General features: G+C 32.5%; 1 protein-coding gene across 2 annotated transcripts; it reads right to left on the reverse strand.

Moving 5' to 3' along the window:
- Nucleotides 1-6377: 6377 nt before the first annotated feature.
- LOC120166138 (succinate--CoA ligase [ADP-forming] subunit beta, mitochondrial-like) lies at nucleotides 6378-12053 on the reverse strand. 2 transcript variants are annotated; one of them, XM_039175496.1, is made up of 14 exons: nucleotides 11955-12053; nucleotides 11528-11638; nucleotides 11230-11341; nucleotides 10872-10936; nucleotides 10657-10734; nucleotides 10457-10531; nucleotides 10201-10353; nucleotides 9936-10070; nucleotides 9631-9795; nucleotides 8968-9090; nucleotides 8811-8882; nucleotides 8618-8714; nucleotides 7435-7444; nucleotides 6378-6389 (listed from the first exon to the last, which is right to left on the reverse strand). In XM_039175496.1, the coding sequence occupies exons 1-12, from the start codon at nucleotides 12051-12053 to the stop codon at nucleotides 8637-8639; spliced, it is 1266 nt and encodes a 421-aa protein (XP_039031427.1). In that variant the 3' UTR covers nucleotides 6378-6389; nucleotides 7435-7444; nucleotides 8618-8636. The 2 variants fall into 2 exon arrangements, with proteins under 2 accessions (XP_039031427.1, XP_039031426.1); XM_039175495.1 differs by lacking the exons at nucleotides 6378-6389; nucleotides 7435-7444 and having other exon boundaries at nucleotides 8438-8714.
- Nucleotides 12054-13424: the final 1371 nt, after the last annotated feature.

Below are 13424 nucleotides of genomic sequence, written 5' to 3' on the forward strand. Positions count from 1 at the left end.
TTAAAAATGCACTTTTAACATCCATTTGATATAATTTAAATTCATTGAAACATGCAAATGCTAGTAACATTCTAATTGCTTCCATCTTAGCTACGGGAGCATATGTTTCATCATAGTCTATGCCCTCTTCTTGAGTATACCCTTGAGCAACAAGTCTAGCCTTGTTTCTCACTATATTACCACTCTCATCAAGCTTATTCCTAAATACCCATCTAGTACCTACAGTAGATTTATTACTAGGCCTTTCAACTAATGTCCATACTTTACTTCTCTCAAATTGATTTAACTCTTCTTGCATAGCCATAATCCAATGTTCATCATTTAATGCTTCTTTAATATTCTTAGGCTCTATGCATGAGATAAATGCAACATAATTACAAATATTTCTAAGAGAAGATCGAGTTGTTACCCCTTTTGATGGATCACCTATAATTTCACCATCCTTGACATAGTTGTACTCTCTTGGATAAGATACTTCCCTTTCTTCAATGGTTGGATTCTCAAGAGGATCATGAGTTTCCTCATTTTTCATTTCTTCTTTTGATGATGGTTCTCCAAAGTCATGTCTAACGTCATTTGTATTTATAACACCTATATCATCATTCACACAAGAATCCTTCCTCGGAAGGGGATTATCATCGAAAACAACATGTATAGACTCTTCTACAACTAAAGTTCTTTTATTAAATACACGATAGTCTTTAGAATTTAAGGAATAACCCAGAAAAATTCCTTCATCACTTTTAGCATCAAATTTGTCAAGGTTTTCTTTACCGTTGTTTAAAACAAAACATTTACATCCAAAAGGATGAAAATAACTAATGTTAGGCTTTTTATTTTTGAAAATTTCATATGGAGTTTTCTTTAAAATTGACCTAATCATTACTCGATTTACAACATAACAAGCGGTATTTATGGCTTCCGCCCAAAAATATTTTGGCAAATTATTTTCACAAAGCATGGTTCTAGCCATTTCTTCTAAAGTTCGATTTTTCCTCTCAACAACTCCATTTTGTTGAGGGGTTATAGGTGCTGAAAAATTATGGCTAATACCGTTAGAGTTACAAAATCCAGTAAATCCAATATTTTCAAATTCAGTTCCATGATCACTCCTAACACTAGTTATAGAGTAACCTTTTTCATTTTGGATTACTTTTGAAAACGTGATGAATTGTTCTAATGCTTCATCTTTAGTATTTAAAAATAGAACCCAAGTATATCTAGAATAGTCATCTACCAAGACAAATGCGTATTGTTTTCCACCCAAGCTAGTAGTTCTAGTTGGCCCAAAAAGATCTAAATGGATCAATTGTAAAACTCTACTAGTTGATACATCATTAATGGATTTAAAAGAAACTCGCTTTTGTTTTCCTTTAGCACAAGCACCACAGATTTTATCATTATCAAATTTAAGCTTAGGCAACCCTCTTACTAGGTCTCCTTGAATTAACCGTTGCAAAACACTCATACTAGCATGTCCTAGTCTCCTATGCCATAACCAACTATCATGTTCATCCTTAGCAACTAGGCATAAATTAGTCATATCAAAAGAATCTAAATGCACCATGTATATGTTTCCTATTCTATAACCAACAAGCATAATCTGATTAGATACAATGTCAATGACTTTACAACCATTAATTTCAAATAAGACATTGAATCCTTTATCGCATAGTTGACTAATACTCAATAGATTATGCTTTAATCCATTCACATATAAAACATTTTTAATTTGTATGGAAGAGGTATTACCTATTGTACCAATACCTTCAATGTGACCTTTTGAATTGTCTCCAAAAGTCACTTCTCCTCCATTTTTGGCGTTAAGCTCAATGAACCGACTTTTGTCTCCGGTCATGTGTCTTGAGCATCCACTATCAAGGTACCATGAATTTTAATTTGTTTCCCGTGCCTTGTAGCAATGCTCCTTTCCCTACAAACATAGATTAATTTTTGATTTTTGGTACCCAAATTCTTTTGGGTCCATATTCATTAGTTTCCAAAATCCTAGTCCCCTTAGGTATCCATTTGTGTAGGATATTTTTATCTTTAGTAGTAATGAGTTCTTTCGGAACCCACATACTTCTAATGATTTTTCCATTAGAGGTTCTTTGGGGACCTCTATGATTGTAGTTTCTAAAACTTTTTCTAACAAAGTTGGATTTTGAATTTCCACATTTTTCAAAATGTTTTGTTCCAACTTTATCAAAAGAAGTTTTAAGACCATCAATTTTCTTTTGATGATCATTATTGATCTTTGAAAGTAAATTTTGCAAATCTAAATTTTTCTTTTCAAACTCTTCTAGTTTGATTTGCAAATCTTTGATTTTACTTTCAAGATCGTTGTTGGTTTTGGATATGAGTTTGTTTTCATTTTTCAATTTTGAAACATCATTTTTATATTTTAAAAATAATTTCTCATAATCCAAAGCCAACCCATTATATTCCTCTAATAACTCATCATAGGATAAATTATCAAAATCGGATGAGTTAGAGGTTACCTTAGAATCTTCCCCAAATGCCATCAAGCACAAGTTAGCTACTTCTTGTTCCTTTTCATCGGAACTTTCTTCATCGCTCCATATAGCCACATGAGCCTTGTACTTATTCTTTGATTGACCCTTTTTCTTTAATTGTGGGCAATCATATTTGACATGCTCTGGCTTTTTGTATTCGTAGCAAATGATTGGGTCCTTCTCTTTCGGTTCATTTTTGAGGCCTTCATTTCGTTTGAATTTTCTTCCTCGATAAGGTCTCATCATTTTTCTGAACCGTTTGGCAAACAATGTCATTTCCTCGTCATCGTTATTCGAATCACTCTCATTTTTTGTGGATTTGAGAGCAACTCCAATGTTTTTCTTCTTCTCCTTCTCCTTTGGTGTCTCGTCAATCTTGTCGAGGTCCACCTCATCTTCGAGCATCATTTCATGAGTGAGGAGTGACCCAATTAGCTCTTCAAGAGTTAAGGACGTTAAGTCCTTAGACTCGATGATTGCCGTCTTCTTTGATTGCCACGATTTTGGGAGGGAGTAGACTAACTTCCTCACAAGCTTTTCATTTGAAATGATCTCTCCATATGATTTGAGACCATTGACAATCGTTGAAAATCTATCCGTCATAGCTTTGATATCTTCATTTGGATTCATCTTGAAATTTTCATAGCTATGCGTTAGAATACTAATTTTAGATTTCTTTACCTCATCGGTACCTTCATGAGTGACTTGAAGTTTGTCCCATATTTCTTTGGCGGTTGTACACGATGAAAATCTTCCGTATTCATCTGGTCCAAGAGCACAAAAAATGATATGGATGGCTTTGGAGTTGAGCTGGAACATTCTTGTCTCTCCTTCACTCCACAACTTTGGATGAGTGAAAGGTTTGATGTTTCCTTCTTCTACAGCATTCCATGCTCCCATGTCACTTTCTTGAATGAAGTACATCATTCTATTCTTCCAATAGGCATAGTTAGCTCCATTGAAGAAAGGAGGCTTGTTGACGGGCATCGAGTCGAGACCGGAGTCGAAGTTTGAAGCGGAGGCCATTGATGACTTTGATTATCGATATAACTCTTCCCGAATCGACTCAAGAGGTGATTAAACCTTCAAATGAGTTGGTCTCTGATACCAATTGTTGAGTTAATCGATTGACGGAATTGGCCAAGAGGGGGTGAATTGGCAATTAAAAATTTGGTGGAAGTTTTTGCAGAAAATTGAAAGTAATTGCACAGCGATTTAGAGTGGTTCGACTTTCTCAATCAAAGTCTACGTCCACTACCTTAGCTATCCACACTAAGGATTTTCCAAAAAATTCACTAATTTGTTCTTTCGTTTGAGGCCAAAGAGATAACCTTACAACACCCTCAAGAATATACCCCAATTCTTGAGAACACTCTTTCCCAAAGAGAAGATTACAAATTTGCAAACTTACAAGGAAAACCTCACAAGGTAAGATGTTTGCACAATTCTAGAACAAGAAAAGAACACTCAAAGATAATTACAAATGAGCACAAATGGTGTTCTTGAAAGCAAAATGAATATTGAAAGGAAAATTGGCTTGATTTGCACAAACTTGGTGTTTGATGCTTTTTCTCTTGTTTCTCTATGATTTCTTATTGATCAAGGGCTTCAGAACTTGTTTAAATACACCTTGAATTACTTCTGAACGTTTGGGATGATTAGTGAAGATCATATAGCCGTTTTAGTGTGAAAACAATTAATAAAACAGCTTGGAGTGTGGGGGGGAATCGATACCCCCTATGGGGAATCGGTTCCCTAAGTGTAAAATTCAAATATTTCGACCGTTATACAAGGGGGGAATCGGTACCCCCTAGCGGGGAATCGGTTCCCTCCGATCATACTGGAATTCTCGGAGACAAACCATTCAGGGGGAATCGGAACCCCTTAGGGGGGGAATCGATTCCCTCTGAGCAATCTGAAATTTTTGGCTTTGAAATGGTTCGAAATAATTTGTAAAATTATTTTGAAATTGTTTTAAGATTAAAACTTAATTTTACACTTTGAGTAAGGATTAAAAATGATCTTTGAAAGATTTGGAGTAATGTTATGATATTCGAATAATTCTATCGAATATACTTAGAAAATCATTTGGAAAATCTTAAAATTCATTTAACTTAATTTGTTATATCGAAATATCAAAATGTTTTCAACACATAGCAAGAAATATATACATACACATAGATCATCATTAACAGTCTTATCTTTGAATCACATACTTTTATACTTAACCTTCTTAATCAAACACTATACACACAACATCATATAATTTCTATAACATATTTCATATCACAAACATATATTTGTTATTATCTCTTATTAGTCCATGTGCATATGTGATTCAATATAAACAATAATAACATGACAACATACAATAATGCAAACACTTTTTATATCTTTTATAGGCCTATGTACATTATTAAGAACTTAAGGTATGCGAGTACATTGAGGTTGTGCACATATGTTGTCACCACAGCTCGTATAGGGTCCCACTAGGGGCATGTGAAATTTGTCCCGAAGAACCTATGTATATCCCGAAAGACCTATGTATGTCCCGAAGGACCTTTGTATGTCCCGAAGAACCTCTGTTTGTCCCGAATGACCTATAAACCCTCGACTCTTGGCATGCCAACTATACAATTAGCTCTCATAACACATAACATGGGCTTTAGCATTATACCATTTCACATATTCATATAATCATATAGCTCACTTTCACATGTTTTTTATCTCTTGTGATCATGTAATCACATAACTTTGTATCATATTCCACATATTCATATCACAAATATATGTATTCAAGTAACTCATAGTCATATATCTTATAACAAATTCTTATCTTATCACATATATCATATATACTTATTCACAATTACACTAACATGTACTCACATATATCATATAGCATATGCAATAACCAATAACACACATATACCATGTCAAACATATGTTCATATTAATGAATTCATGCATTCTATTATAGGAAATAGACTTGTCGCAAGTCTTATTTCCATTAAATATCATATAATATCTAATATGCACTCACCTGGCCTCACTAGTCAATACCGATCGCTTATCTCTTCTCGATGATTATCAATTGTAAACTTGTCTGGACGTTGCTCTCAATCGATATCTACACAATCATGTATACATATCAGCATTCCAAATACTATGATTCGATCCTTGATTTCTTAAGCTATAAGAAAGAGTAAATCTCAATTTTCTCTTGTAACAGTGTCAGTACACCCCCATAGGTATCGATACCCTTATAACATTCGAAATTTTTTCGTTTCAAGGGGGTATCAATACCATCCTTAGGGTATCGGTACCTTTTGAATGTCTTTCCAGATTTTACTCTTGAGGTATCGATACCTGATGAATAGGTATTGATACCCCTTTGCCCAGAAATCACTTTTAAGCCCGAAAATTCACTCAATTCAGCTCAAATACTTCATGTATGAACCCCTTTCACCCATTTAACTCAATTATACATATATAAACCAATTTATATTCATCCAATATGTCCTTAACCTCATAATCCTATTTTCTATATATAAATCAAGAATTACACCAAATTTTCAACATGTTCTAAGTCCAATTCTATTGCTTCTAACTTCTTAATTAGACCCTTGACAAGTTAAATTCGACTTCAAAATCTATTAACTCCTTCTATTTCAATAATTCACTTAAAAACTCCTTTTACTTAATTTCTCATAACTTGTTCATCTTGGAGTTTTAAACCATTTAAAACTTCCCTTAAGCTTTCTTATCACTCTAGGAATCAAAAGAAATCTTAGAATTAAAGAAACAATTAAGTTGAATCCCACTCACCTTACCATTAAAGCCACGGGAAGAGAAGAAGAAGACCAACCAAGACTCCAGAGCTTTCTTCATTTCTCCCCATCTCCACGTGGTCCACTCCCTTAAAAAGGGAAAATAAAAAATCTTTCCTTGCCAAATGACCCTTTACTTCATTTAATAATTACCAATAATCCCTCAAAAAATATTTCCAAATGAGTCCCTAAACTTTACAATCTTTTGAAATCATACCTCGAAGTTTCAAAAATTATATTTTAGTCATTAACCCTGATTTTGGTATATTACAGGCTGGAGAAAGAGATGTTGAGAGCTTTTGGGAGAGAAATGGCTTGTTTTTTTAGAAATAGGGTAAAATGATTTTTATCGATTTTTTGCTATTTATAGCAAACGGACTAGGTTGTAATTAGAATATTTTTAAATTATTTTCGTAGTACCTGTACTTTTGAAGTTTAACTCATTTTGGTCACCTATTTCAATTTTATCTCTGAATTTTCAATTTATTCAATTTGATCCATGTTTATATTTTTTATATTTTGCAAATTAACCCCCTAACTAGTTATTTTTCTATTGCAGCTCATTTTTAGTACCAATTTAGTCCATCAATTTCAATTTATTTCAATTTGGTCCTTTAAATTTTTAGTTATTCATTTTTTCCTTTTTAATTTTAGCATATTTTTAAAAAAAATTCAAAATTATTATTTGTTTTATGTTTTTTTATTTCTTATTTTCTTCATTACTTTTATAATTTAACATTTTATTTATTTATTTATTTATTTTTATTTTATTTATTTATTCCCTTTGATTTATTTAATATTTTTCTATTTTTTTAAATTTATTTTATTTTTCCCTTGATTTATTTATTTATTTTATTATTATTATTATTATTATATTTTTATATTTTTTTTTATTTTTATCTAACATTTTCAACTTTTTAGAGGGATTTCAACCAATCAAAGGTAAGTAACTCGAATCGAATATTTAAATTTTAATTTTTGCAATTAAGACAACCGATAAATTAATTGGTACCGAAAGGGCAGTACAAGGGTGCTAATCCTTCATTGACTGTAACCGGCTCCTGAACCCGACACATTTCTGATAAAACGCAGATCAGGTAAGATGGTGTCCGATCAACCTAAATATTTCTTTAAAACGATCGGTGGCGACTCTAACCCATTATTTCAAGTCGAAATTCAATTTCGGGCCCACCCGAAAGACGACCGCGACAATTTTAAATATTTATTTGTGATATAAGCATTTTATCTTTACCTTAACTTTTAAATTAATATCTCTAATTGTAATAGGAAAAATTAAGTGATTTTTTATATGAATAATTAATTAAATAAGTTATTATTTAAAAAGTATCATTAAATAAAGCTTTGTATAAATAATTAATCAGAAAAACAAAAAAAAAATTTTAACATTTTAAATAAGTTACCATGTGTAAAACGCCCGCTAAACAAATGAACATCGTTTTATAATTAATTGAGATATAATGCTAATTTCCTAAATATTTTGTCGAAGTTGTTCTTGGAGTAAAAAAGCCATTGGTTTGCAAAGCGCAATTAGTGGTGACAAAATCTACTAGTTCACTAGCGTGAAAACCATCCGCTTACAACAGGCTTTGTATTTTTCTTAAAAAAATAAAGTCCTTAATTAGTGAAAAAAAAGTTTAACTTAACTTTGATTAAACAATAAATATTTTATTTGTAAAATTTACATAATTTTACTAAATAAACTCAGTTTTTTATTAAATTATAATTACTATTTTTTTAGTTTTTTAATATTTGATCAAATCAATACAAAAAATTGAAGTTTGAAGACAAAAAATAAAAAATAAAAAAATAAAATGGTTAAACAGAAAAGGACATTCCGCCAATAAGAAATTGCAATATATATTCCACCTCTTGTAGCCTGAATTCAGACATCATCATTCCCCCCTCATAGTCTCAAATAGACTAACCGAAACATAACGTGATTTCGGAGCCATGATACCATACAATAGGTTTATCTTAATTTCGATCAATTTTGCCAACACATGAAATCAACTTAAAATTGAAGAAAAGGGTGGCCGATGACCGAGGAGCGGATGTAGAAGACATGTAATATCACGAAGAAAACGGGCTTTATTTCAGACTTTGAATTGTTAGCTTGACTATCAATAAGCAAAATATCGCAAATATATGAACCACGACCAATTTTCTGTGGTTTATCATTAACAAGATTCAATGGGCTTAAATTGTAAAAGCTCATTAATGTTCTGAAAGACGATGAGAAGCAACGGCAAGAAACACATCTTAAAGTTCCTTATTTGCTCGCTGCTTTAACTGCTTTTTCGGCAGCATCATCCAAATCCTCTGCCGTTATGAGTGTCATTCCACTTTCCTGCAGCACCATTGACAATCAACAAGGAAACCAAAATGACATTAATAATTATCAAGATATAGTAAGAAATTTAAATACACCTAATTTCCAATTTACCTTCAAAATTCTCTTCCCTTGCTCAACATTGGTACCTTCAAGACGGACCACCACGGGAACTTTTAGGGCAACCTATTACACATACCCAAAAAAATGTCAATGTCTTTTCTAAAAGGATTGTAGACATCGAAAACGTCAAATTTTATGCAACTCTCACATTTTTCGCAGCATTGACGATCCCACTTGCAATCACATCACATTTCATTATTCCTCCAAATATGTTCACCAAAATTGCTTTCACTTTCTCATCAGAAGTCAAAATCTTAAACGCCTCAACCACCTGCTCCACATTATTTAACAATTAAAAGCAAAAACATATTCAACCTTTTTGGACAAGTAAATGAACAAATACTCTACAGTTATTTTTTTTGGATAAGTACTCTACAGTTATTGTGGCATAAAGGTACATCAACTGTCTGAAACCAAAATTTCCATAAATATAAGATGACCAGTGATGCCAGAAAAGCAAAAACAGCAGCAGAAACAACATACGGTCATGCCCAGAAATATCATCCACACAGCCATACCCAGTGACTTTTCATTTTCCACATGTCTGAAACATATGATTGGATGAGGGTATGATCCAGGAGGTTCTAAACTCCAAATACGAAGAAAAACCATTTGTTAAAAAATGTTGAACATGATCTCATTGGACACATGCTACATTCACCTCAAGTCAGAGTAGCATAGCTCATAAACATTCGTAAGATTAATGAAATGTCAATCTACCAGACCCAGAAAGTAAGCAGACTTATTGAACAAAAAACATATTACACAAATAAACCGTCAAAGTATATAATTAAAAGTAAAGAATCATTACCTGGCCTTCAGAAGCATTTCCACCTACATCGAGAAAATTAGCAGGAGTTCCCCCATGCAACTTAATTATATCCATTGTAGCCATTGCTAACCCTGCACCATTCACCATGCAACCAATTTCTCCATCTAAGCCAATATAATTCAGATCAGCTTTGGCAGCTGCAACCTGTAATAAGTAAAAATGCAGAATCAGGGTCATATGTACAAACATTGGATAATCATGCAACTGCTGATACTGTTTCTGCATAACAGCCAAGAATAACCATTTGATAAACATGATAAAAGAGAAAAGAAGACATTGCATACTTCTCGGGGATCCTCCTGTGATGGATCACGAAGAGAAAATATCTGCTTTTGACGAAATGCTGCATTATCATCAAAATTTAATTTTGCATCAGCAGCTACTAATTGGTTGCTAGAAGTCTCAGCGAGAGGATTGATCTGTTGAGAACAATAAACAATTCATACAAAGATGAACCTAATATAGACAGAAATCCATATAAAATGACTGGTAACAAATGAGATAGTCAGAATAAAATGTAGCCAAACAAAGAAAGAAAACCAAACTCACTTCCAACAATGTGCAATCAGATTCACAGAAAAGCTTATATAGCTTCTTCACTTGTTCAAAAGAATCATTTCTATCAGCAACCTTTGGAGCCAAACCATCCACAACCTTGGCAGCATCTTCATCCGTAATTCCTTTGAAAACATCAATAGGTACCTATCAGAAATAACTGATGAGTCAGTTGCATAGCCATGATCACTTTGGATGGAGAGATTACCTTGTTGGTAATGCCAAAACATCATAAAACGATTATATTAACCTTAATAATCATGTCAGGATATTTCTCTGCCAGGTCTTCAATGCTGGTTCCTCCCTTGCTACAGGCAATTATAAGCTGAGAAACAAAATATACAATAGTGCAAATAAGCACATTTGACTTCATACAAAATCAGTTAAGTGGGAACAAAGAATATTGCTTCCAGCAGGTACAAAGATGACAGATTCATTTTGGGAACATACTGGACCAGCAGTATTACGATCCAGAGTGATAGCAAAGTACATCTCATTCACAAGTGACAACTTTTCACACAGGTAAACCTGTAAAAAGAAAATGGAGTTAATAATGATTCAAGCAATTACTAGATACACTATTCCAATCCCCATAGCATAACATAACTGAGACTGACTGCAATTAAAATGCAAGTTTCACATTAAAAAAATTACAGGTGGCTAACCTTGCTAACAACTTTGCCTTGGGGTCCAGTTTGTTTGGTAACAAGTATCTGCCCAAGCATCTTCCCTGCATGCAACAAAAATAATTATTATAGAAAAACTAAAGAAATGACTTCGCTTGGGTGAGGATAAATCATAAATGTAAAAGCAAAATCACTACATGCTAAATAGCACACAAGCTTCGTAATGAATAAGAGAATGTTAACAATAAATGAACAAGTAGTAAAAAAACATGTATAACTTAAAATATCATCTTCAGCAAAGATAAATTAAAAACTCGAGAAGAAAACTCATAATAAATGTATTTACTGTGCAATAGAGTGCTTTACAAGATGATAGGAAAAAAATACTTTAAATTACCTGCTGTTTCTTCAACCTGGTCAGCCTTGACGATGTGAACTCCACCCTTAAAACCGTTCAGGAAAGTTCCCAAGCCTCTTCCACCTGCCAAAATTTGACTTTTAATCACCACCTGCACCATAATCCAAGTTAACAATACTTTTTTATACAGTCATTTTATTTCAAATTGTTATAAAATAATTTCTTAAAATTAAACCTCCGTGAAAAACACAGGCTAATAATTCCACTGTTCTTATCAAAATCAACAAGCATGATATTAAACAACAAACAACTTCAGCGCATAAATTTAATAATTTACCTCATTCTTATTGGGGAATGTTGTCCTGATAGTTTCTTTAACTTCGTCAAGAGAAGAAGCAGCAACTCCTTTTGGCACGTTAATCCCGTATTTGCTCATCAACTCAGCCCCCTAATTTTCAGATTACCAAAATCACGTCTATAAGCAAGACGCTTGCATGAAATTTTATATTTTCCAGAAAGACACAGATCCATAAAACCCACTAAAAGGCAGTAAACTCGAATCTCAATTTCCATAAAAAAGAATTCGCACATAAATTCCATTTCGTAAGTATGAAAACCAGTATAAGCTTTAGAGTTTAGATCATAACTAATCTAAGATCTATTTTGGAAACCGCAATTTCCGATTAACATTTTCTCAGAAATAATAAACACAATGAATGCAATGAATCAAATACATAAAGGAAAGGAGCGATAAGTAAATAAACCTGATATTCATGGATGTTGAGACGGCGGAGCTGCTGTTGCTGCCACTGGCCGGCGAAGAAGAGAGAACGGGAGACGAGGTTGTTCACTAATCCTCTCATTTTGAATAAAAGAGGGAGATCGCAGCAAAACCTAGAAAAATCAATGAGAAATAAGGGAAAGATTTTTGCCGGGGATGGGAAAAAGAAGCCGGGTCGCAGGAGGACAAGTGAGCCTGGCCAGTCGCCACCCTAAGACTTTTCATTTTCTTCCTTTGGTTGGTTTATTTACAATCTGGCCCCTTTACTTTGAGATATTTCAGAAAAGGAACGGAAAACAAAAAAGAATCTTTTATTCATAGGTAAAGTCACTAATAGTTTAGTGGGTTTTCATTTTCACCACATATGTTTGAAAAGTTAAAGTATGGTTATTGCTAATATCAATTTATCATAAAATGATTATTTAGCTTTTAATTTCCATTAAATTCAAGACGAAATATATTTAACAAAAAAATAATATCTAATTTAGTAAGTTTTCATTTATGCTTGATTCTTTTCTTGTTTTACAACTTTTTATATCGGATTAGATTTATGATTTAATTTATATATAAAATTTAAAACATTTATGAGATAATTATAAATGATTTTTTATTTTAAAAAAGCTATATTTTATCTCTTCCAAATTAGAATATTGCCTTTGTTCCTGAATTTAGGGGTGCCGATGAAGTTCGAGTTTGGGATATTATAATAGTTATTGGTATCTGTATCAACCGTGGTGAATTAATAGTTTAGTTGTTGGGGGGAGATAAAAGTAGAAAGTGCTCTTAAAAATCTTAATGATGTTGGTGATTCAATGATGGTGGGTTTTGGTTAGGACTCAATTGTCAATTTTTTTTTTTAAAAAAAATCAAGTTCGGATCGTATTAAATTTTTTTAAAGTTATGTTCGAGTCGGATTAGATTCGATTTTATAATGAAAAATACTCAACTTTATATGAAAAAAATATAATTTTACCTTATATATTTAGGAAAAATTATAATAATAGCCCTCTATATGTTATTTTCTTTCATTATATCCTTGTTTTTATTGAATAAAAATAATATTTTTAATAAATTTATTATTTTCGATCGAGCCAAATTCAGATTTTATCTCAAAAAATCAGATCGGATTCGGATTAGGTGAAGGTGTATATTTTTCATGCCGAGTTCAAATCAGATGAAGAATTTATAATATTCGAATAGAATCCAAAAATCCAACCCGACCAATACCCATCCCTAATTTTGTATTGGTTTGCAATAGAGCCCGATTAATGGTTGGCAATGGTGTCGAAAAGAAAAATCTGAGTAGTAGTTGAGGCTTGGTTAGGGACAGAGTCCTACAAGAGATCTAATGGGATTAGATATTTGTATATTATTTGTAAATGTATTTAATCCATTAACTGAATTTGATATTTCAATTTTTTTTCTTATTGGAAAATGCACCAATTATAGTTTG

This window comes from Hibiscus syriacus, unplaced genomic scaffold, assembly GCF_006381635.1.
Source record: "Hibiscus syriacus cultivar Baekdansim isolate YM2019G1 unplaced genomic scaffold, ASM638163v2 tig00111621_pilon, whole genome shotgun sequence".
In the NCBI taxonomy this organism is placed as follows: Eukaryota; Viridiplantae; Streptophyta; class Magnoliopsida; order Malvales; family Malvaceae; genus Hibiscus; species Hibiscus syriacus.

What these genes read in the sequence shown, in the direction of transcription:
- LOC120166138 (XM_039175496.1), bottom strand. Translation starts at nt 12,053, where the DNA reads ATGAGAGGATTAGTGAACAACCTCGTCTCCCGTTCTCTCTTCTTCGCC. An exon ending in CACAGGAGGATCCCCGAGAA is followed by an intron (nt 9,796 to 9,935) that starts GTATGCAATGTC and finishes TACTTATTACAG; the next exon opens with GTTGCAGCTGCCAAAGCTGA. An exon ending in AAGGGAAGAGAATTTTGAAG is followed by an intron (nt 8,715 to 8,810) that starts GTAAATTGGAAA and finishes ATGGTGCTGCAG; the next exon opens with GAAAGTGGAATGACACTCAT.